The sequence below is a fragment of the Cheilinus undulatus genome, linkage group 22 (assembly GCF_018320785.1).
Source record: "Cheilinus undulatus linkage group 22, ASM1832078v1, whole genome shotgun sequence".
Lineage (NCBI taxonomy): Eukaryota > Metazoa > Chordata > Actinopteri > Labriformes > Labridae > Cheilinus > Cheilinus undulatus.
The window spans coordinates 10793152-10814782 of NC_054886.1; the positions used below are offsets into that span (position 1 = coordinate 10793152).

At 37.7% G+C, this 21631-nt stretch overlaps 1 protein-coding gene across 1 annotated transcript; it reads left to right on the plus strand.

Moving 5' to 3' along the window:
- The first annotated feature begins 203 nt into the window (after positions 1-203).
- LOC121504576 (sentrin-specific protease 3-like) lies at positions 204-21631 on the plus strand. The gene is made up of 12 exons (XM_041779469.1): positions 204-534; positions 2156-2281; positions 5279-5989; positions 6079-6192; positions 7502-7613; positions 7843-7990; positions 8101-8148; positions 9435-9512; positions 10390-10527; positions 10783-10866; positions 10986-11036; positions 16602-21631. Exons 2-12 carry the CDS (start codon positions 2194-2196, stop codon positions 16710-16712), a joined length of 1683 nt encoding a protein of 560 aa, XP_041635403.1. The 5' UTR covers positions 204-534; positions 2156-2193; the 3' UTR covers positions 16713-21631.

Below are 21631 nucleotides of genomic sequence, written 5' to 3' on the forward strand. Positions count from 1 at the left end.
TTTTGAAATGCACATCTCTAATTTTATTTGACACACAGAACTGGAAGGGGCATAACCAAGCTTTCTTCCTCTTTATATTTTCAAAATGTGAATTCCAAACTGCTTTGCCTTTAGGTGTTATTTTATCATGGATAGGGACTCAGTAAAACCTGAAAATCCATCCTCAAAAAGGACTCCAGTGTGACGTCACTGCCGCGCGACGGGCTGTTGTAGTTTACATGAGAGCGAAGAATCTGCAGCGGTCCTGGTCCTCTTCTCCATCTGTCCTGAGAGAAAACGGATCCATTCTGACGGTCTGAACCTTCTCTTTGAGCCTCATCCACCGCTCCTGATTCACATCTGAGTGTCAGTCTGAGCTGGGACTGAAGGCAGACCTCTGAAGGTGGTGACACCTGGCTGCTGCACACCTGGCTTCATTCAATGAGCTGAGATTAGCATTAGCATTAGCATCGTTTTCTGATAGAGACAGATCAAACCGGAGCAGCCGTGTGTCAGAAACATCTGGACTCTTTTATACCAATCTCCAGGCTAACGGTGAGTATTCTGAGGTAACACCTAGCTATGAGGGGAACACAACCAGCCGGCGTTTTTAATCGCCATGCTAACATGCTAGGTACCGCTTAGCATGCTAACGACAACACCGCTAACAGCGCTAGCTTCAGCAAACACGAAGACGCCACATTATATAACAATTATGGGTATTTGGGACAACTGCTTATTCTAGCAAGTCACCGTTTATTCTTTAAAATAATTCTGACTGTTCGGTTAGATCTCAATATTCACGTTTTTTTATTAAACGTGATAAAACCGTAACGGTAAGGCTGCTAATGCTAACCGCGCTAACGCTAGCATCGATGAAGACTCCTTTCTGCAAGGGGAATCGATTGTTTTCATTGTTGATAATCCCAGCTCCACGGGACTTCCTCTAATCCACTTATTGAGTGTATTAGAATCTTATTTTTATGTATTTCTCCTTGCATTGTCAAGATTGAATCCATCAGGCTAGCTAATAGGCTAATTCATCCTAACCGCTGTGCATCCTGGTCCACATGGTAACAGAGGTCTGAGTGATAAATCAGCAGAAATTTAAGGCTTAGGAAAGGATGTTTTATTGAGGATTCAACCTACATTATTAAAGGAGGTAATAAAGAGTAATCACAGTTTATTAACTCTTATAAATACGCCTTCCCTCTGAGAATAATCTGAGATTTACTCGGCATTACTGTAGGTTAAATGTAGAGCACAATAGGTCAGAGGTGAATGTTTGAGACATAATGCTTTATAATAAAGGACAATAAGTGGCCCTTTCAAATGCCTTTAATTGAGGATTATGGAGATGATTGGAGCGATGAAGTTGGATCAATTCTCGTTAAGTAGCAAATCTAGGTGTTTGAATAGCATTATATGGCATAACAATCAGAATCATAATTGGGGTTTATTGCCAAGTACATTTTAATTTTCACATACAAGAAATTTGACTTGGTGTCTAGTGCAAAACAAGTAACAATAGAGGAAGAATACAAACATTAAGGAGCTATTTAACAAATGATATTTAATATGTAGGGACTTCAATATGTTGTTATAGGAAAACGCCATCTCATACTAAGTAGAGAGGTGCAAAAAGGAGAAACTGTACCGATGTGCAGGTTTACTGCTGCTTAGGTCATAGTGCAATTTTTCTGAGTGAGTATAACATGCAATGTGCAGTTATGTACAGTAAAGTTAAAGTGTAGTGAGTGTTAATGTAATTCATAAAGTCTGTATAAACGCATAATTCCTTGGGGCGGGGGGGCTGGTTCATGATGCTGACTACAGAGGGGAAGAAACTGTTCTTATTGTGATTTAATCTGAACCACTCATACTAGAGCCACTGAAGTGTGTGGGGCCCTAGACAACCACCTATACCTGATGGCGCAATTGGACATTTTGCTAATGTTTAAGGCCAGTACATGATTTATACTGCTGATATGCACAGCTGAACTGTACATGTCTGCTGATACTGATCATGCTGATAATATCCTGCATCCCTAAAATTTCCCTACTTTTTTACTGTAAAGAGCTCCCAAGTTTATCATTTAGTAGGAATGATCTGCAGTGTTCAATTCTTCAACACATGGTAATTTATTATCAAGAATGACATGCTTGTTGTTTTCAGGTGACGAGCTGGCGCAGGTAGTGGGTTGTTCGTGGATAATGCGAGACAGTGGCGGTAGTCTGACCCAGAATCGCTGGCAGGGAGACCTGGGTCTGACCGCTGTGGGGCAGGACGACACCGGAGGAGGTGGGAGCATATATATTCTAGGGTTTTTGTTGCTGCACTTTTTAACCTTTTCTTTATCATTTGATGTTTTATTGTACAGTTGTGCTGCACCTAAATGAAGCTCTACTGTCATTACACTTTTAGAGATTCGTTCTAATTCTTCAGCAGAGTGTTACTGGTGTCCCTGAGTGTGGATTCACATAGAGAGAGCAAGAGCACAGCTGGAGCTTGAGAAGATGTCTTAAAATAGCTTCTTTGGCGTGCCTTATAAATCAGACATCTTTGATTGGTGATGAAAACTTTTGCTGTCTAAAATGCATGTTTATTTTTCTGAATTAAATTAACTGTTAATTGGTAAATTATCCCAGTTTTTGTTTCATTAATTCACTGATTTTCCTTTGAAGACAGACAACATGCTGTCTGGGTAGTGAGACAGAACTGAAGCTGCCACCTTCCCTCCGGCGATACCTGTTCACAAACCTGCCTGAATAAATGTCACGGTGTGAACTGATGTTAACATTTCAAAACCAGCGCTCTGACAGCATGACAGCTCTGCTGAGGAGTGTTTGTGTGGGGAAATAAAAGGCAGCAGAGAAACTAAGGACTATTTATTTGATGTTTAAATATAAAGTCAGAAAATTTCATAAATATGGATCAGTGACGCCAAAGATGATGGTGTCAGATGTATTGTTTTTTTTCCCCACTGCAATGGGGAGAAGTTACTTATTACATTTACTTAAATTCCTGTAATTGAGCTGGGGTTTTTTGAGTACTATTTGAAATCAGTACTTGCACTTACACTGAATTATATTTTAGAGGATGTAATGTACTTCATTATATTTGTTTAAAAACATTTACTGATTTAAAAAACACAACTTAAAGTCAAGACAAGAGGTTCTAGCTTTCTGTCAATGATATAACCAGCCAGTAGTTTGTCTGCACAGTATCCCTGCGAATGAATGATTTGTCAGTATGCCCAAAAACAGCAGTTGCATTTCACTTTTTAAATAAAGGTTTTACTTTACCTGAACAACCTGAGACCCAAGACTCATACTCTCATGTTGTTATTGCCAGTAAAGAAAGATATATTTTTTAAACTGTACAGCTCATCAGTACTCAATACTGTAAGTTAACTTTAAATGAGTTCCTTTATTTCTTTTACTTGCGTAGATTTAAAGCACTATACTTTTAGTTGTACTTAAGTAGATTTTAACCAAAGTATTTAAAGGCTGATAGATTTTTAATTTGAAGAGAAAAATTCAAAATCAAGTAACCAACTTTATCCCAATTGCTGTTTAAAAACAGGAAAACAAAACATGGAAAAACAGGTCTTGGCCTTTCAGGCAGTTCACATTAAATTGGGAGTAAAAAAAAAACAGAAAAAAGAATTGTTTTTACTTTTCTGTTTTTTTTTCTTTTTTTTTTTTCTTTTTAGTTTCTCTTTTGTTTTCTATCTCTTTGTCTTTGTGTTCTGGTCAAAAAAGGTAGATCAAACAACAGAACACTGATGATGTTACTTTTTTTTTTTTCCCTCTATGTGACCCACTGCAGGTACTGGGGGAAAAAAAGCGTTATTTGATCTTTTTAATCTACACACAAAAACAATGAAATAAAAAACCAGACTGGTTTCGATTGAATAATTATTTTTGAATAATATAAAAAGGAGAAACAGAAAAGCAAAAAATACAAATGGCAAATCACAACCAAGAAATGGAAAATTAAGGACAGTCTACGTTTTGTTTCCTGATTTAATATATACTGCCTGAAGGGACCAAGTGCAGATTGGTCATTGTATTTTCAGGCAGTTTCATTTCCTTGTTGAAACGAGCCTCAAAAATCAGGAGAAAATCTTGCTTTTCCATTTTTAACTTTTTTGAAAAAATAATTTAAAAAAAAGCTAGTTTTCCATTGTTTTCAAAAGAAAAGGAAAAAATGAAGGAAAAAAAAGGTACAAAGTTCTTTTTTATTTCAGTCGCAAGAATAGGGATGCAACGATATCAAAATCTCACAGTACGATATCGCCCTGGTATTAAGGCCATGGTACGGTATTATTGCGATATTGTCCAAAAAAAGATGACTTGGAAAAAATGTCATAGTGTGGAAAATTAAGTGCCAGGAATGTTCAGGATAAAATACACTAACTGTAATTGAACACAAACAATGGTCTGGCAGTGTCTGCAAACAGTTTTTTGCATGTTCGTCCTGTTTACTCCTCGATCGTTTTTGTTGACCGCAAAACCAAAATGCGCCGATACTTCTGATTTAAACTTTGCAGAAGGTTCCATGAATATAATTTTTTGGCTCTGCTCCCCCTCCATGCTTTCTGCCATTTCTTCCTATACTGCACAGGGGATCATGGGAGATGTGGTTTGCTTCTCAGACCGGCCCACTCAATAACGCTAGAAAAAACTACACAAGCGGGAGTACTCCAAGTTCTTCTTCTCCTTTTTATTTCTGGCAGTATAGACGCTGCAAGGCATATTGCTGCCCTGCGAGTTCTTGTTCGATACCGTCACATGCCACGGTATTATTGCGAGAATTTTGAAACCGCGATACCACAATATTTTCAATACTGTTACATCCCTTCGCAAGAACGATAAACTACTATACCAAATTAAAAATATTGGTCCTATTTTTGTTTTTGTCATATCTGATTTTTGGTTCTTGTTTTAAAGAAAGACTGAGAAACATTGACCTAGATTGTCTTCCTTTTTTTAAAAGCATCTTGTTTCTTGAATTAAGATTTTTCACATTTCAAATTGTAAACCCGTTGGCTGCAAAAACCCTGACCAATAATGATTTGTTAAGTATCTAATGGGAGGACAAAGCAGTTATGAAATAATTACTGGTTTTGGTGATAACTGCGGTACATTGTCCTGTTTTTTTTATTTTATAATGGTTAACCCACTGAAAACAGATGCAGAAAAAGCAAAAATTTCACTATGCGTATCCTTAATGATCACTCTCTTCTGTGGGGTTGAAATCATGTTGTAATAATAACCACATTTGTCTGTCCAGGTGGGATTCCAGGAGACCACCTCATCGTCCCGGTGTCCGGTCACAGTGTGCCCACCCCCATGCACCTGAGGCTGGGACAGAAGGAGAAGGTGTGGAGCGGAGAGTATGTGGAAGAAGACGAAGATGAGGAGGATGGGCTGGGCCGGATGGAGGCCATAGGGGATGAGGACGAAGAGAACAATCTGGATGGGGAGTTTGAAGGGAAAGGCTGGGACAACAACGAGGAGGACGAAGACGAGGAGGAGGAGGAGGAGGAGGAGGAGGAGGAGGAGGATGGAGACGAGGATGGAGAGCAGGAGGAGCTGGACTGGGACGTCCCAGACTTCCCCTCCCAATCCGACCCTCTGTCACACTACGGACCACAGCAGCAGGCGGACGAGGGTGGGGATGCCCCGGTGGAGGACAGCAACTTCAGGGCAGAGGAGGGGCACTCGTTCCCGTTCCATGTGACCAGGTACCAGAACCTGAGGAGGCTCAAACACTGGCAGCGTCTGCGGACCCGCCGGGGGCTCGGGGTCCGGCTCAGCCTCCACTGGAAGAACTGGCGTCAGCGGGCTCAGTGGGTCTGCTCGCAGAGTCAGAGATGGAGGAGGAGGGGGCAGAGGTACGGTCTGTATGGAAAGCAGAGGAGGACAAGAAGGTATCGACAATCACAGTGCATGGACGGAGAGGATGACAGCAATGATGAGAGGTTCAGGCTGTCAGACAGAGGTTGGTATGAAAACATCGCCGATTCAAACCAAAGGAAGAATATTGACCGAGTGAAATAAACCGAATTTCTGTCTCTGTTTCTGTGTCAGATAAAGGGTTAAACGGCTGCTCTGTAGACAAACAGGATGACCGAGGGAGGAGGGAGGTGGAGGTGAAACCTCTGGAGCTGGCCCTCACTGAGGAACACATGAGCTGTGTGACTGGTACGTCTGAAACCTAAGATCATTTCTACAGTTAACTCATGACTAATGATTTATTAGTCTAGGATAACTTTTTCATGACTTTAATAGCGATGTTGCCAGGTATGTGTCCAGCACCTTTAATGCACTTAAAATCTCAAAACAATGTCATACACTCACCATTTATATGCACACAGACATTATCTCTCCCATTAGTAGTGGGCAGTAAACTGATATTAATACTGCAGCCTGTAAAATTTCTGCTACTGAATGGATTATTACATTACAGTCATCATTGGTATGAATGCATGCGTTGTAGTTCTCACAGGAGCCATACTGATGCCTCCATTGGCGTAGCAGATTGATATGTGACAGCTCAGCCATTGAGCCAATAGATAAACATACCATATCTGACAGGTTCTTCACAATAAAAGTCTATAGGCATATTAAGGTTTGCTTTAAAAGGAGAAGGAGGGTAGTAACACCTGCATATGTATTAAAATGTTTTTCTTTCTTATTTTGTAATATAACACCGTTATAAAGAAGGTAAAATATTATGATAGACATTTAAGGCCATGTCTGCATTTCCATTTTTATTCCTATTTTTTACTTTTTAAAATTTAGATTAAAATTTTTTAAACTCTAGATTTTTTTCAAATTTAAAATCTATAATGTCAGGTTTTTTAGATCAAGATTTCCATTTTAAATTGAGATTTTTAATTATTTTTGAAAATCTAGATTTTTGTTTTTCAATCTAAATTTTCAAATAAAAAAAAATGAATTTCAGTATTTTTTTAATCCAGATTTCAACTTTTTTAATCTTGGTCTTCATTGTTTTCCTGCTTGGGTTTCAGTTTTTAGAATCTGCAGATTTGTTTGTAAAATCTAGAAACCCAGATTATACTTTTTTTAAACTGAAGTTTCATTTTCTAAAAATCCTAGATTTACAATAAAAAGAATAAAATTTCAATCAAAAAATCCAGGTTGCAATTTTTCAAACTAGATTTTCACATTATAACTTTAAATATTTATTTTTTAAATCTTTATTTTAATTTCAAATCTAAATTTTTTTGCTGTTTCAACTTCTAGTTTTCCTGTTTTTACGTTATGTTTTCTTTTAAAATCTAAATTTTCTCTTCTCATATCCAGATTTCCATTTTTTTTTATCTAGTCTTCATTTAAAATAAATTGATCAAAATAAAAATGTAATCAGTAATCTTGGTTTATGGGCCATGCCTTGGTGCCAGCCTGATGTGTTTTCCCTATATCGTTAGTAGGACATTCATCCCTGGATGAAGACTGATGATCATGTTTTCTGGTTTTGGGCCTTTAGGTATTCTTGAAGAGTCTTTACAGCAGTATGGCAGTTTGATCCCCATCCATGTGGACGACATCGTAGAGAAACTTCAGGACATCTTCAGTGAAAGTTTCTCACAGCCGCACAGGTCAGACAAACTACTGTCACTGTTTTTATGTGTATATTTTCCCTGTACAGGAGCTGGTTTGAAATGTTCACTGCTGTTTTTTATACCAGCTAGGGCATAGAAGGGCATTTTTATGTACTGATGAATTTGTTCTTTTATCAGTGCATCTTTTCATGGTTAAAATAGAAATTTAAACCAGCAGGAAAGTTGATAAGTAAATAACTGATGGGTTAAATTTGTTGTTTAACAGGAAAGCGGTGGTGCAGCACCTAATACAGTCCTTCCAGCGCTCCTCGGGCTCAGCTCTCGCTAAAACGTTCAGAGTGAACTACAAACGCCACGTCCTGACTATGGATGACCTGGGGACGCTGTACGGACAGAACTGGCTTAATGACCAGGTACATGGAGGAAAGAAAGCTACAGAGACTGTAGTTGAAAATCATTACAGCCCTATTACATAAGTTTATATCTGTAAAAATCTAAATCTACCTTTGTCGTTGTATTCCAGATCATGAACATGTACGGGGATCTGGTCATGGACTCTGTGCCAGAGAAGGTGAGGACATATAAAAATAAAGGGCTGATTAATGTGCAGTTTACTCATAATGCTTTAATTTATCCTGTTTATTCCCTCTTCCGTTAAACTGTCCTGTAGGTTGTTTGCAGTCATGTGATGGGGGCAGGAAGTGAAAATCAGTGGTTAAGAATCAGTGCAGTAATGTTAGTCCATTAAAGCTCTAGGTGGCGCTGCACACTGCAGTTATCATCAGAGCATTTCTGCATCCATTGGCTATGATCCCTGAACTTTACAGCAAAGTGACTTACCACAGGTTAACTGATTTACCTGGAGAGGGGGTGCTCAGATCACTAATGACTTAGTCCTGCAAACCTCCTTCTACAGGTTTAGACAGATAAAGGGAGACCAGAGTCTAGAGGACTCTAGGACTGAGCTAAGAGGCTAGCTGAGCCTCTTTAACAGCTTTTCTCCCTCATTTTGTCAATAAACATGCTTTTAATGGAAACGCTGATGTACTATTTAAGAAAAACTTGTCGGTATTGGTTAGACTGGAGAGTCAACTGGGGGTCTAGACTGGCCTGCATGCAAAAGGCAAGGATGGAATGTTTTATAGACATTACAAGATGACATCTTAAAATGCAAAGATAGAATATTCATGAAGTTGGGACATTTTACCTCCTTTTTTGCCAAGTAGTAGGGCATAGTTGGTAACTTGTGGGAAAAAATGTGGTAGTTTCCATAAGTTGCCAATTTTGTCCTCTATTTGGAAAGAATGGAGGGGAAAAGCTGCCATCTCAGCTTCACCAACATTCCAACCTCTGCCTTTGATGATGTCATCCTTAAAAGTACAGTGTTTAAAAATTGGGAATAGCAACACCTACAGTTAATTCTAGGATGTGATGCTCATTTCTCTGGTGATAACTGTGTCAACCAGTAGAATTTTAAAAACTTGTATCTGTTATTTGTTTCCTTCTGTATTACCGTAGAAAACATGCACAATCCAAAAATCTAAGATGGCGGCGTATGAATACAAGGCTTATCCTGAGTTGATTAAAAATGAAAAACTTTTTTTGTATTTAGGCAATTAAACACTATTTTAGATAGACCTACTTATGAATATTATGTTTCATTTTTGCTTAATGCTATGAGCTAAATATTACACATTGCACCAGTCTTTACTAGGCTTTAGAAAGATGATGTCATCCATTGTGCTCAGTGTTTTACTTTGTTTTGGTTTTTTATCCCGCATTAACCAGTAGTGAAAACGGTAAAAATACCTCACTTTTTCATACTCTAATCTCTCTTTTCTCTGCTGTTTTCCTCAGGTTCACTTTTTCAACAGCTTCTTTTATGATAAGCTACGGACAAAAGGCTATGAAGGAGTCAAACGGTGGACGAAAAACGTATGTACATGTCGAAGTCTATTAAAGATCTTTAAACACATGAACACGTAATAACTGCCCAAACATGATAATTACAACAACTTTTAATGTAATAATCCCACAAATGTAAGACATTTCCTTCAAATGGAATAGCAGTTACCTACTGCAAACATAAAAAAACTATTACATTTGCAGGGATTTATGTTTGAAGGATGGTAAAATTCACTGTCTCACTAAACTTTATCTAAACATTTTTTCTCATTCCAAATGCACTGGATCGGAAGACTTCATTCCGAATAGAGTGTGTAGATGAAGTATTTTCATTCTAATCGGGCACTTATTCTGATTACAGGTGCTCCATGTAAACATAGCTAGTGTTGCACATGCCTTTGGTTTGGGTTGCATTCATACTGCTCTTGGTCAAACGGACCCAACCGTCTGAACAACAACGCGCCGTTAGGGGCGCTGTCGTCACAAACACACGGTGACCAAGAAGAAATAATGCATAGAAGAAGACGAAACTGGAAATCAGTCAAAAAATGACTCCCTGTTTCATGGTGAACAAAACATTGGCACGACTATGGTTTTGATTTGACTTCAGTGTAAGCTACAACAACGACCACAAACATTTAGGTGTCATATTCATGTTACATTTATGAGAATTAATTAAACTTGTAAATGCAGGAGATTTTTACCCTCCAACAAAAGTAACAAATCCTTGCAAGTGTCATAGTTGATTTGTTACTATGTTATTTATTTACATTTGTTGGAAATGTATTACGTTTGTGAGATTGTTATGTTAAAAACTGTAGATTGGTATTACTTTTGTTGGTAGTTACTACATTCAGTGGTATTTTATTAACTTATCTGTTATCTCCTACCTCTTCTTCTCCATCAGGTCGACATCTTCCAGAAGGATCTGTTGTTGATTCCGATCCACCTGGAGGTCCACTGGTCTCTGGTAAGCGTGGACATTCCTCGCCGGGCCATCACGTACTTTGACTCTCAGCGGACGCTCAACAGACGCTGCCCAAAGGTACGGATTGACCTAAAAACACTCTCATCAGATGATAAAGCAGTAATTTTGAAAAATGAAAGCATCAAATGATGGGTGTAGTTAGAGATTAGTAGTTCAGATACTCATTGAACTGTTGTCGAGCTGATGATATTAATAAAATCACCCGAGTCTCTCAAAGAAGTTTTTTAAAAAATTTAATGGACCCATTGAATTTAAATCTCAGCTTGAATTTTGTTTCTGCTTTTTTCATTGAACCTCTTGTTTCTGTTTCAGCACATTTTTAAATATCTGCAAGCAGAAGCCATCAAAAAAAACCAACAAGACTTTCTGACGGGATGGAAAGGATATTTTAAAATGGTGAGGTGTTTACCTGTGATTATGACTAATTTATAAATGTGTGTAAAGGTGTAGTTGCTGCTGTTAGCCATGAAAACATTTCAGCATATTTCTGATCTATTTTTGGTTTCATGTTGCAGAATGTCGGTCGTCAAAACAACGACAGCGACTGTGGAGCTTTTGTGCTTCAGGTGAGTTTAATGTGTTCCAGCTCCATGTGCAAATACATTCACATCTTTTTTTAGAGTTTATTAATAATGGATGTACGATTATTATACAGCAAATAAGACCTTAGTGAGACTAAATTTTCCATCACCCAAACACAGTCATCTCACTGTGGGAGCATATAAAGATAAGGTGAGTTTATTCATGGAAGGTCACTCATTTAAATGAAGTTTATTTATGGAGGGTCACTCATGTAAATGAAGTTTATTTATGGAGGGTCACTTATTTAAATGCACTTTATGACTTGGTAAACACTTTTATGGTAATATGGTGGCGGTCTAAATTTATCTAAACCTGGCGAGGCATTACCAACCAGTTTGTCTGAACTAAACTGGTCAAAGCCAGAGGGGAGCAGTGGAGGAAGTTCAAGAAAAATCTACAATTTAAAAATATACACTTCACTTTTTTAACCAAGATATATATTTAATCTAGATTTTATTTTTAAATATACATGCCGATTTGTAAATGAAGTTTATTTATGGAGGGTCACTTATTTAAATGCACTTTATGACTTGGTAAACACTTTTATGGTAATATGGTGGCGGTCTAAATTTATCTAAACCTGGCGAGGCATTACCAACCAGTTTGTCTGAACTAAACTGGTCAAAGCCAGAGGGGAGCAGTGGAGGAAGTTCAAGAAAAATCTACAATTTAAAAATATACACTTCACTTTTTTAACCAAGATATATATTTAATCTAGATTTTATTTTTAAATATACATGCCGATTTTTTAAAACCTACATTTTCTGTTTTTGAATCAACATTTTCATTTGTTTTGAATTAGATTTTCATTTTTAAATGTACACTATATAGCCAAAAGTATTCACTCACCCATCCAAATAATTGAAATCAGGTGTTCCAATCACTTCCATGGCCACAGGTGTATAAAATCAAGCACTTAGGCATGCAGACTGTTTCTACAATCATTTGTTAAAGAATGGGTCCCTCTCAGGAGCTCAGTGAATTCCACTGTGGTGCTGTGATAGGATGCCACCTGTGCAACAAGTCCAGTCGTGAAATATCCCCACTCCTAAATATTCCACAGTCAACTGTCAGTGGTATTATAACAAAGTGGAAGCGATTGGGAACGACAGCAACTCAGCCACTAAATGGTAGGCCACGTAAAATGACGGAGTGGGGTCAGCGGATGCTGAGGAGCATAGTGCGCAGAGGTCGCCAACGTTCTGCAGAGTCAATCGCTACAGACCTCCAAACTTCATGTGGCCTTCAGATTAGCTCAAGAACAGTGCGTAGAGGGCTTCATGGAATTGGTTTCCATGGCCGACAAGCTGCATCCAAGCCATACATCACCAAGTGCAATGCAAAGCATTGGATGCAGTGGTGTAAAGCACGCTGTCATTGGAGTCTAGAGCAGTGGAGACATGTTCTCTGGGGTGACGAATCGTGCTTCTCCATCTGGCAATCTGATTGACGAGTCTGGGTTTGGCAGTCGCCAGGAGAACGGTACTTGTCTGACTACATTGTGCCAAGTGTAAAGTTTGGTGGAGGGGGGATTATGGTGTGGGGTTGTTTTTTCAGGAGCTGGGTTTGGCCCCTTAGTTCCAGTGAAAGGAACTCTGAATGCTTCAGCATACCAAAAGGTTTTTGACAATTCCATGCTCCCAACTTTGTGGGAACAGTTTGGGGATGGCCCCTTCCTGTAGGCTTTACACAATCAGCATTTTTGGGGCCTATCACCGATCAGTGAGTTTAAACAAACCGATTACCGATCAGATCACATGAGGGAGCAATATATCTATTTAAATAGCTTGTTTATTTACTGTGTATACTTATGTACTGTTTACTGAGTATCAACAAAAGTATTCTCAAGCATTTTTGCCAATGTTTAACAATCTTTGCCATGCCCCAAACTGACAGAGATGCAAGGGTAAAACATCAATGACCTCTAGAGGGCATTCCTGGTCAGACATAAGTTCAAAGTTCAGTCAGGCCAAAACAAAACAACTTGAGACAGAAATAATAGGCGCAACGACTTAATGTAATTTAATGTGGTTGACGTCTGATGAACAAATCTCTGTGGTGAAACTTATTGAAGGACTGCCTTCTTTCAGGAGGCTCTCGACGTGCAAATGCACATCCCGGTGTTAGACCGGTATCGCCACAGTATGTGTGCCCTGGGAGGAGGTAGCGTGGATCAAAGTATGCTAGCAATCACTGAAATGCGGGGTTCTCCACAATATTAAATGGCAGGTTGGCCAGCACGATAAACTCCATAAGTTTCCTTGTGCCACCCCTTGCCTTCTTACTGTCATGACTATACGGATGGGTACCATCTAAAGTAGTTTGCATTAGCATCCGTTCCGGTGTTTGTTTGTTTTTTTCTACGCTCCGTTTCTTGAACTCGGCATGCTCCTCCTTGTGTTCCTTATCCTGCCTGATTAAATTTGTCGTGTTGAAACATTTTGCAGATGCTCCCCCATGAGGTACTGAAGTTCTGCATGGATTGCAAATAGCTTGAGTTTTGTCTGTCTCAGACACTTTGAAGAAGTCCCACACCACCGACATATTTGTTTGAATCCGACAGCTAATGATTCAAAATTCAAAAAACTTTATTGTCCGTCATCTCACATAGTGATAGGGCTCAGAAAAACTAGCTGTCAGATTCAAACAAACATGTCGGTGGTGTGGAACTTCTTCGGATTAAATGAGACGGATAAAACAATGCAACGGGAGCATCTGCAAAAAGTTTCAACATGACAATGACATCATTGATCCCATCACTGAATTAAGACATTACAGCCAATCACACAAATTGCATAAAATGCAAAATATCGGCCGATCTGATATAGCCGATCAGATCGGCTGAAAGCCAACCTTCCTGTTCCAACATGACTGTGCACCATGTGCACAAAGCAAGGTCCATAAAGACATGGATGAGAGAATTTGGTGTGGATGGCCTGCACAGAGTCCTGACCTCAACCCAACAGAACACCTTTGGGATGAATTAGAGCGGAGACTGAGAGCCAGGCCTTCTCATCCAACATCAGTGTGTGACCTCACAAATGCGCTTCTGTAAGAATGGTCAAAAATTGCCATAAACACACTCCTGAACCTTGTGGAAAGCCTTCCCAGAAGAGTTGAAGCTGTTATAGCTGTAAAGGGTGGACCAATGTCATATTAAACCCTATGGGTTAGGAATGGGATGTCACTTAAATTAATTTGCCAGTCAAGGCAGGTGAGTGAATACTTTTGCCAGTATAGTGTATATTTCATTTTTTTAATCTAAGTTGTTATTTTACTAAAATTAATTTTTTAACATTGGAAGTATAGATTTTCAATTTGTACTGCTGGATGTAATCATTTTTACTTTTTCAATTGTTCTTGAGACTAGAGTTTCATTTTTTTAGATAAAGGTTTTAATTTTATGAGTCTAAAGTATCGTTTTAAATAAGCTGGGTTTTCATTTTTTAAATCTAGATTTTCTATTTTTAACTCTGGAGTTGAACTTCTGTAGATTTTCTTAATCGAGTATTTTATGTTTTAATCTCACTGTTCATCTTTAAATCTAGATTTTAGTTTTAAAATCTTTATTTTTATTATTCTAAATCTAGATTTCTGTGTTTTTCAGGATTTTAGAGTTTTAAATCTGGATCTTCAATTTTGATCTAGATTTTCATTTTGTAAATCTAGGATTCTACTTTTCTGTATTTTATTGATCTATAGTTTTTATGTTTTAATCTCAGTGTTCATTTTACATCTTGATTTTCATTTTGATATCTTTGTTTTTATCATTGAAAATCTAGATTTCCATTTTTGTCTAGTTTTTTAAAAAAAGTTTTAAATCTAGATTTCTATTTTCTACTTCTATGTTTTGTTTTTTGACCTAGATTGACAGTTTATTAGAATAATATTTTTATTTTCAAAATCTAGATTTTTTTCCATTTCTAAATCTCAATATACAATTTTTTTAATTAGATTTTCCTTTTACCTAAAAAACCCATATTTATTTTTTACAAATCATAACTTTTAATCTTTTAATCTAGAATCCCATTTTTAACCCTTTACCTACTGAGCCGGCGCCGGCGCTGTGTTTTCTATGTCCAGAGTATTATTACCATAACTCTGTCAGTTTGTACCGATCAGAAAAATTGTAACGGCGTTGGAAAGCTGAGAATTGTGGGCATGCGCATATATATTGGTCATCATTACAGTACCCACAACCATATGATGTGGGCATTCATAGCAAAACACCATAGCAAAACACCAGAAGTATCGTGAGACCGCTACACGGATTCTCAACACTGTAACCCCTCGAAAGTTTGCTCAATCTAAAAAATTCCAACACTGACAGAGAGCTGAGAATCTGTGCTTTCCGGCAATATATGATGTGTGGTATATATATTTCGGTAATGTTGAACAGCACCATGAAAGAGGCAGCTTTGGCAGAAGACAAGTGAGAAAGCAGAGTGAAGGAAGAGAGTAAAAGGAGAGCGAGTGAGAGTGGTATTTTGTTTTAAAAAATAGCATTAGACCATGGCATTTGTGCGTGTCTGTCATGTGCAATAACAATATGTCACTAGGGAATGTTGAGAATGCTGAGAATGCATTTTTCCACCTTTATTTGCACAAATCTTCGCCTATGTATATAGTTATCTTTTGCACTGTTTTTTGCACACCCAGAGTCCTAGACTCAAAAAATGACTGGTGATTGTTCTAAACATGTATAGGTTCACATTTCAAATGTCAAATTTTCTTTTCTTCAAAATTTCTTCTCATAAAAGCCATGAAAAACAAATCAGTTTTTGTGTTTTTCTTCATTTAAACTGTTGACAGTTCCATATAATGTGCACTGATCATTAACCAGATGTTGAAAAGTCAAGTTCAAGTACTCCTGGGAAAAAGGACCAAAGCTCTCAGACTTAGGGCATTTCATGACTATTTTACAGCCATAATAACAAAATATGTCCAAATCGCCATTTTTAGACTCAGTAGGTAAAGGTAAACTTCTAGGATTTATTATTTTTAGAAGTTTTCTTTCCTTTTAAAAACTAGATTTTTTAAAATTTACAGATTTACATAATGTAATTTTTTTTTCAAACCTAGGTTTTGTGTTTTTTAAATATCTAGGGTCAAAAACTCAATCTTCTGCAAAAAAAAAAAAAAGAAAGAAAAGGAAAACAATTAATCATTAAAACTGGTTTATTGCCCAGGCCTAGTGGCTTGCCTGACTGGTTTTTCCTGCAGTGTCAGTTTGATTTTAAAGTTAATGTCGCATGACTGTGACATTATTATTGTCATTACCTTTTGTAAGTGTTACTGTAGTTTAATTATTGCATCGTTATCGTGGATATTAACTAGGTGTTCTCTCTTTTCTCAGAATGGTATTATTGTATTTGTGCTATTGTATCATTATTATAGTTACTAACCTTTGACTCTCTCCTCAGTACTGTTATTGTTACTGTATTATTGTAGCATTTTTGTCATGTCATTTTCTCTCCCCCTTCAGTGTTGTGAGCGTTATTATTGTTTCTAATATTGTCATTTAATGGTTGATATTTTCTTTTTCTCAGTACTGTAAGTGTCTGGCGCTGGGGCAGCCGTTCAGCTTCGGCCAGCAGGATATGCCTCGTCTGCGGAGGAACATGTACAAAGAACTGTGTCACTGCAAGCTCACTCTGTGACCCCCCCCCCCCCCAAACCTCTACCTACCCTCGCTCCCCATGTCCACGTGCTCCCACCGGATCCCAACAATCGGAGAGACAATGATCTAAGGAGAAGAGGACAGGGGGAGCAGAGGAGTGAACTGTTCAAAGACTTTATTTTTCTCTGCAGACATCCAGAGATTCTTCTTCTTCTCTTGTAGGTGACTTTGTTTTGTCTCTCTTCGCTTCCCTCTCCTCACACTTTGAAAACTCTTTAATTTCCATGTCACAGTTATTCCTTTGTGGTTGACAGAGGCCAAGACTAGCTTCCTTTTATTTCTGAGACAGTCCATCCTGTCGAGTCCAGCCACGTTTTTCAGTCTGAACGGAGATCATCTGAAGGCTTGGACCAAAGTTAGTCTTTCACATGAGATGCCTAAAGCCTGAGCTGTTGGTGGATGATTTTAACCAGCCTGTGGAAGCTTCTGGTAAAATAGTACCCGTGGACTTCGATGCCTTCCATCCATCTGGCCTGATCGGTGCACCGTGCTCTATTCAACAAGGCAACAGTGATGAAGTACGAGGATGTTTCAGACCAAAAGGGAGGCAAGTTTTAGGATTTTAGAAGAAAAAAATGAGCAAGATGGTGTTTAGTTAAAGCCTGTCAGGGTTGAGATTCTCCAAACTTCATGTTCAGCATGTGATGCAGCGACAAAGTCAGTTTATTTTCGCAGTTTCGTATCCTCTTGTCCAGTCTGTGAGTAATGCAGTGCATTGAGATGTGCCCTTTTTACCCTAAAGCACTGTTCCTGTCGCTCACATTGACATGGAAGTGAAGTAAGGATCAACAGAGATCTACAGGGCACCAAGTGTGTCCTACAGGGAGATTTCTTGACTTATTTTAACTTTTCACATCCGTGCTCTGTGTTAGTCACCTTCTAAACATCATGAAATATAGTGCTTTTATTTTGAAGGTGGAGCAACAGAAGTGTGATGCTTCATATTGATGGAAGTGAGCTGAATATTTGGTTAACATTTCAAACATGGATGTGGATTTTTTAAATACAGCACTATCTCCACTTTCAGAACAACCTCACTTTGCACCTCATCACTCGTTTCTTCTTATTGATGACGTCCATATCCATGTCTGAAATACTTTACTCCAACTTCATCACAAAAGTGACACTATCCAGCTCACTGCGGTCAAACACTCATCAAACCTCCATTTTGCAGCCTTCGAATTAAAAGTGCTAGATGCTGCACTTAAAGGGGATGGAGATTTACAGGACAGAGACTAAAGTGTGCACATCAAGCGATATCTGCACTCATTTGCTGTTTGGACACTGTTATAAAGTCAAGGCACAGAGGTAATGCAGGCAATTTTTACGTTCATCACTCCCACCAAGCCGATGTTTTTTCTCTTGTTTTACCAGAAAACCAAACTAGAGCTTCTTCATCGCCCATTTGATTCAGCTTATTGGCTTATACTGATGTTAAACCTCTGTGCATCCCTATGTCAAAGTCAGTCACTGTTTACATTAATGTACAGCAGGTTGAAACAAAGTCCATCCAAGGTATGAGCATTTTAAATGCCATGTTGCGTATCATCATCCTGCAAACACACCTGACTAATACTGAATTCAAACTTTTCAAAATCTCAATCATGATGCTATTTCAGCATCTATTCAGCCTCTTTGTCATTAAATCAGAGTGAAATCTGTTTATTCTGTGGCTCATAGCACTGCAGTAAGACTGGCATCAGCCCACTTTAGTGAAACTTCTTGTGGTGGCCTACAGATTTTAATTTAAAATGAAAAATCCAAATAAAAAAAAACCCTAACATGTAGATAAATAAAACCTACCCTTGGTGTTTTTTCAGGCATTTCATATAAAATTGTGAAACAAAGAACTGCAAACCACAAAACATCAGTTTTCCTTTTGTTTTTTTTTTTGTTTTCCAAAAATAATTTTATAAGTGAAAATGTGTTTTGCATCTTTTTGTTCTGTTTAAAAAAGGAGGATCAACAATCATAAGATTGGTGATGCAGCATCCTTTTACACAACACCTGCAGCATCATAAACAACCGTACATAACGAGAAATAATGTCACATCATTAGTGTTCTGTTTTTTTTTTAATCAAACACATTTTCATTTATTCCTTTCTTTTGGGAAACCAAAAAAGAGAAACAGAAAACAGAGAAAGTAATACCGGAGCATAGGTGATGTAACATTTTTTTTTCCCTTTGTTTGACCTGCTGCAGATGTTTTGGGAAAAAGAATGTTACATCACCATTATTCCATTCTTTGATTTTCTTTTTTGATCAGAGGACAAAAACAATAAAGGAGTTTTTTTCATTTTCATAGTTCTTTTTGGGAAACACAAAGGAAAACTAAAAATGAGGAACACTTTTTTGTTTTCATGTTTTTAATCCCAGAGCGCTCTGAAACGAGGGTCATGGGCGCTGCCAGCAGAGTTCATGAAGATGTACTTTATAAAGAAGGAGTGAGAGAGATTAGAAGAAGACTCAAGCACAGATATGATGGGGCTCAAATAATCACATTTTATGATGAATCAATAAACCTAATCAGAATTCCACCCTTGTTGAAGGCTAAAATTATCTTCCCTTTTGGTCTGAACACTTCTTCATTCTTTAAACACAAGGATAAACATTCTCCCCAATGCTACAGCCGTTATTGATGATGCTATCTATCTAGTGAGCACATGAGGTTTGCCACTGTAGTGCAACGTGACATTTCCAAATGTATATTTGTTTTCCTTCACGATGTTTGGATGGACAAATGATGCTGAAAGTGGAGGAGGTGGCCATGTTTAAGTGCATTCTTCAGAGGGATTTTTGAATTTAACTATCCTTGGATTATGATGCCCCCCCCCCTCGCCTCCGTTTCCATCTCTGACCCCCATCAAACAAACAAACTGCTTCATCTGCATCAATGCCCAAACTAAAGCAGAGCGACTCATCGGCCCAAAGAAAGGGTATCTTTACATGACGTTTCTCTTTTCTGTGTTATCTCTGTCAGTAAATGTGTTGATATGCTTCTTGCTTTAAACAAATGGTGTTAAAAAGGAGGACTTTGTGTTATTTTGGACGAGGAACAGAAGGAGATCCTCTGGTTAGTGTTTCATTTCAGTGAGGACCACGCCTGCTTCGACAGCCACAGCCGAGCGACAGAACCCTCCTCTTCTTTTTATAACGGAAGACAAAATTTGTTGATAGCTGTGTGTTTTTGTTTTCCTTTTTTTTTCAAACAGGAGTTGATGCAACAGAGTTGACAGTTTTATATATCTTCTACGATGCATTATGGTTGCTAAAAATAAAAATACGCAGCAAACAATCAACTGTGCGTGTTATATTTAGACTAGAAAATATGGATTGAAGTCTGAGACATGTTGGTTTGGGTTAGTGTGTTTTACAGCTAATGGATTTTTGATTTGAAATGAGATCCAAAATCAAGAAGCAAGCAGTTTCCTAATTACTTTTTAAAAATGGGGGAACAAAACCTGGAAAAACAGGATTTATTTTTATTTTATTTTAAAGGGACAATGCTGCACAGATTATGGGATTGCTAATTTCTAACTCTTGTCCCTGTAACACCTGCAAATGTAAAACAAATCTGCAGCTTTTAATGTAATAATCTCAAAAATGTAATTTACCACAAACATAATAGCAATTGGCCTCATAGCTATTATATTTGTAGGGATCATTACATTTATGGGTAGCTAAAAATCCCTCTCTCAAAATTTGATTAACTTCCTGCCAATGTCATGTGAAAATCACAAAGTTGTGATCAATGTTTGCTAAAGCCTTTTCAAACTTCCAGTGGGTTCAAGCTCAAGTCACGTTAAAAAAATGTCATGACAGTTTTTTTTTATTCACCATGAAATGGGAAGTTTCAGAGAGTTCAGAGCAACCACTTTTACATTTGATGGAAATGTAGTACATTTTTGGGTTTATTATGTTTAAAAACTGTAGGTTCTTACTACTTTAAGGTTTATTATGGGTGTAGGGGGATAAAAACTGCTGTCTCTAAAAATTGTATGAACTTCCCTCAGATAAAGTGAATATGAAAAAAGGAGGATTGTGGTCATTATTTGTTGTAGCTTTTTTACAAATGCCAGTGGGCTCAAGTCACATCAAAAAGTGTAGTCATGCCGATTTTATGTTTGCCATTAAACAGGAAGTTTCAGAGAGTTCAGAGTCTTAACACTGGTAGAGCCATACAATAGTTATGCTTGCAGTGGATAACTGTTATTACATTTGTTGGAAATGTACTACGTTTTTTGGTTTATTATGTTAAAAAACTGCAGATTTGTATTACGTTTGTGGGAAGATTAAAATTATCATCTCAAAATTTGATTAACTTCCAAAAAAAGTAATGCAAACATGAAAAATTTAAGTTTTGGTCGCTGTTTGTTATAGCCTTTTGACAACTGCCAGTGGGTTCAAGCTGAAGTTGTGTAAAAAATTTAGTTCTCACTTTTTTGTTCGCCATGAAACAGGAAGTTACAGAGAGTTTTGTGTTAAAACACTGGTAGAGTCATGTTATAGTTATTACATTTGCAGTGGGCAACTGATGTTACATTTGTGGGAAATTTATTACATTTCTTGTAGTATCTTAAAAACTGCAGATTTGTATTACATTGTATTAAATTTGCAGATGTAACAGTCCCTGGTTGGGCCTTAAAGTAAGCAGTTCAAAAAATGTATAACATTCACCAGCACATAAAGGAACTGTAGTAAGTATCTGCTCTTCCCTGTTTCAGGTAGTACAAAGTACAGTTTCTCCTTGTTTTCTTTAAAGAAATGTTTTTTTTAAAGTTTGTTTTTAATCTAATAATAAATGCTACAATTTCACTGTAACATTCTTTTCTCCTTTAGTGTGATCTGGGGCAGGTGTTGTGAAAAAGGAATGTTACATCTTCAGTCTTCCATCCTTT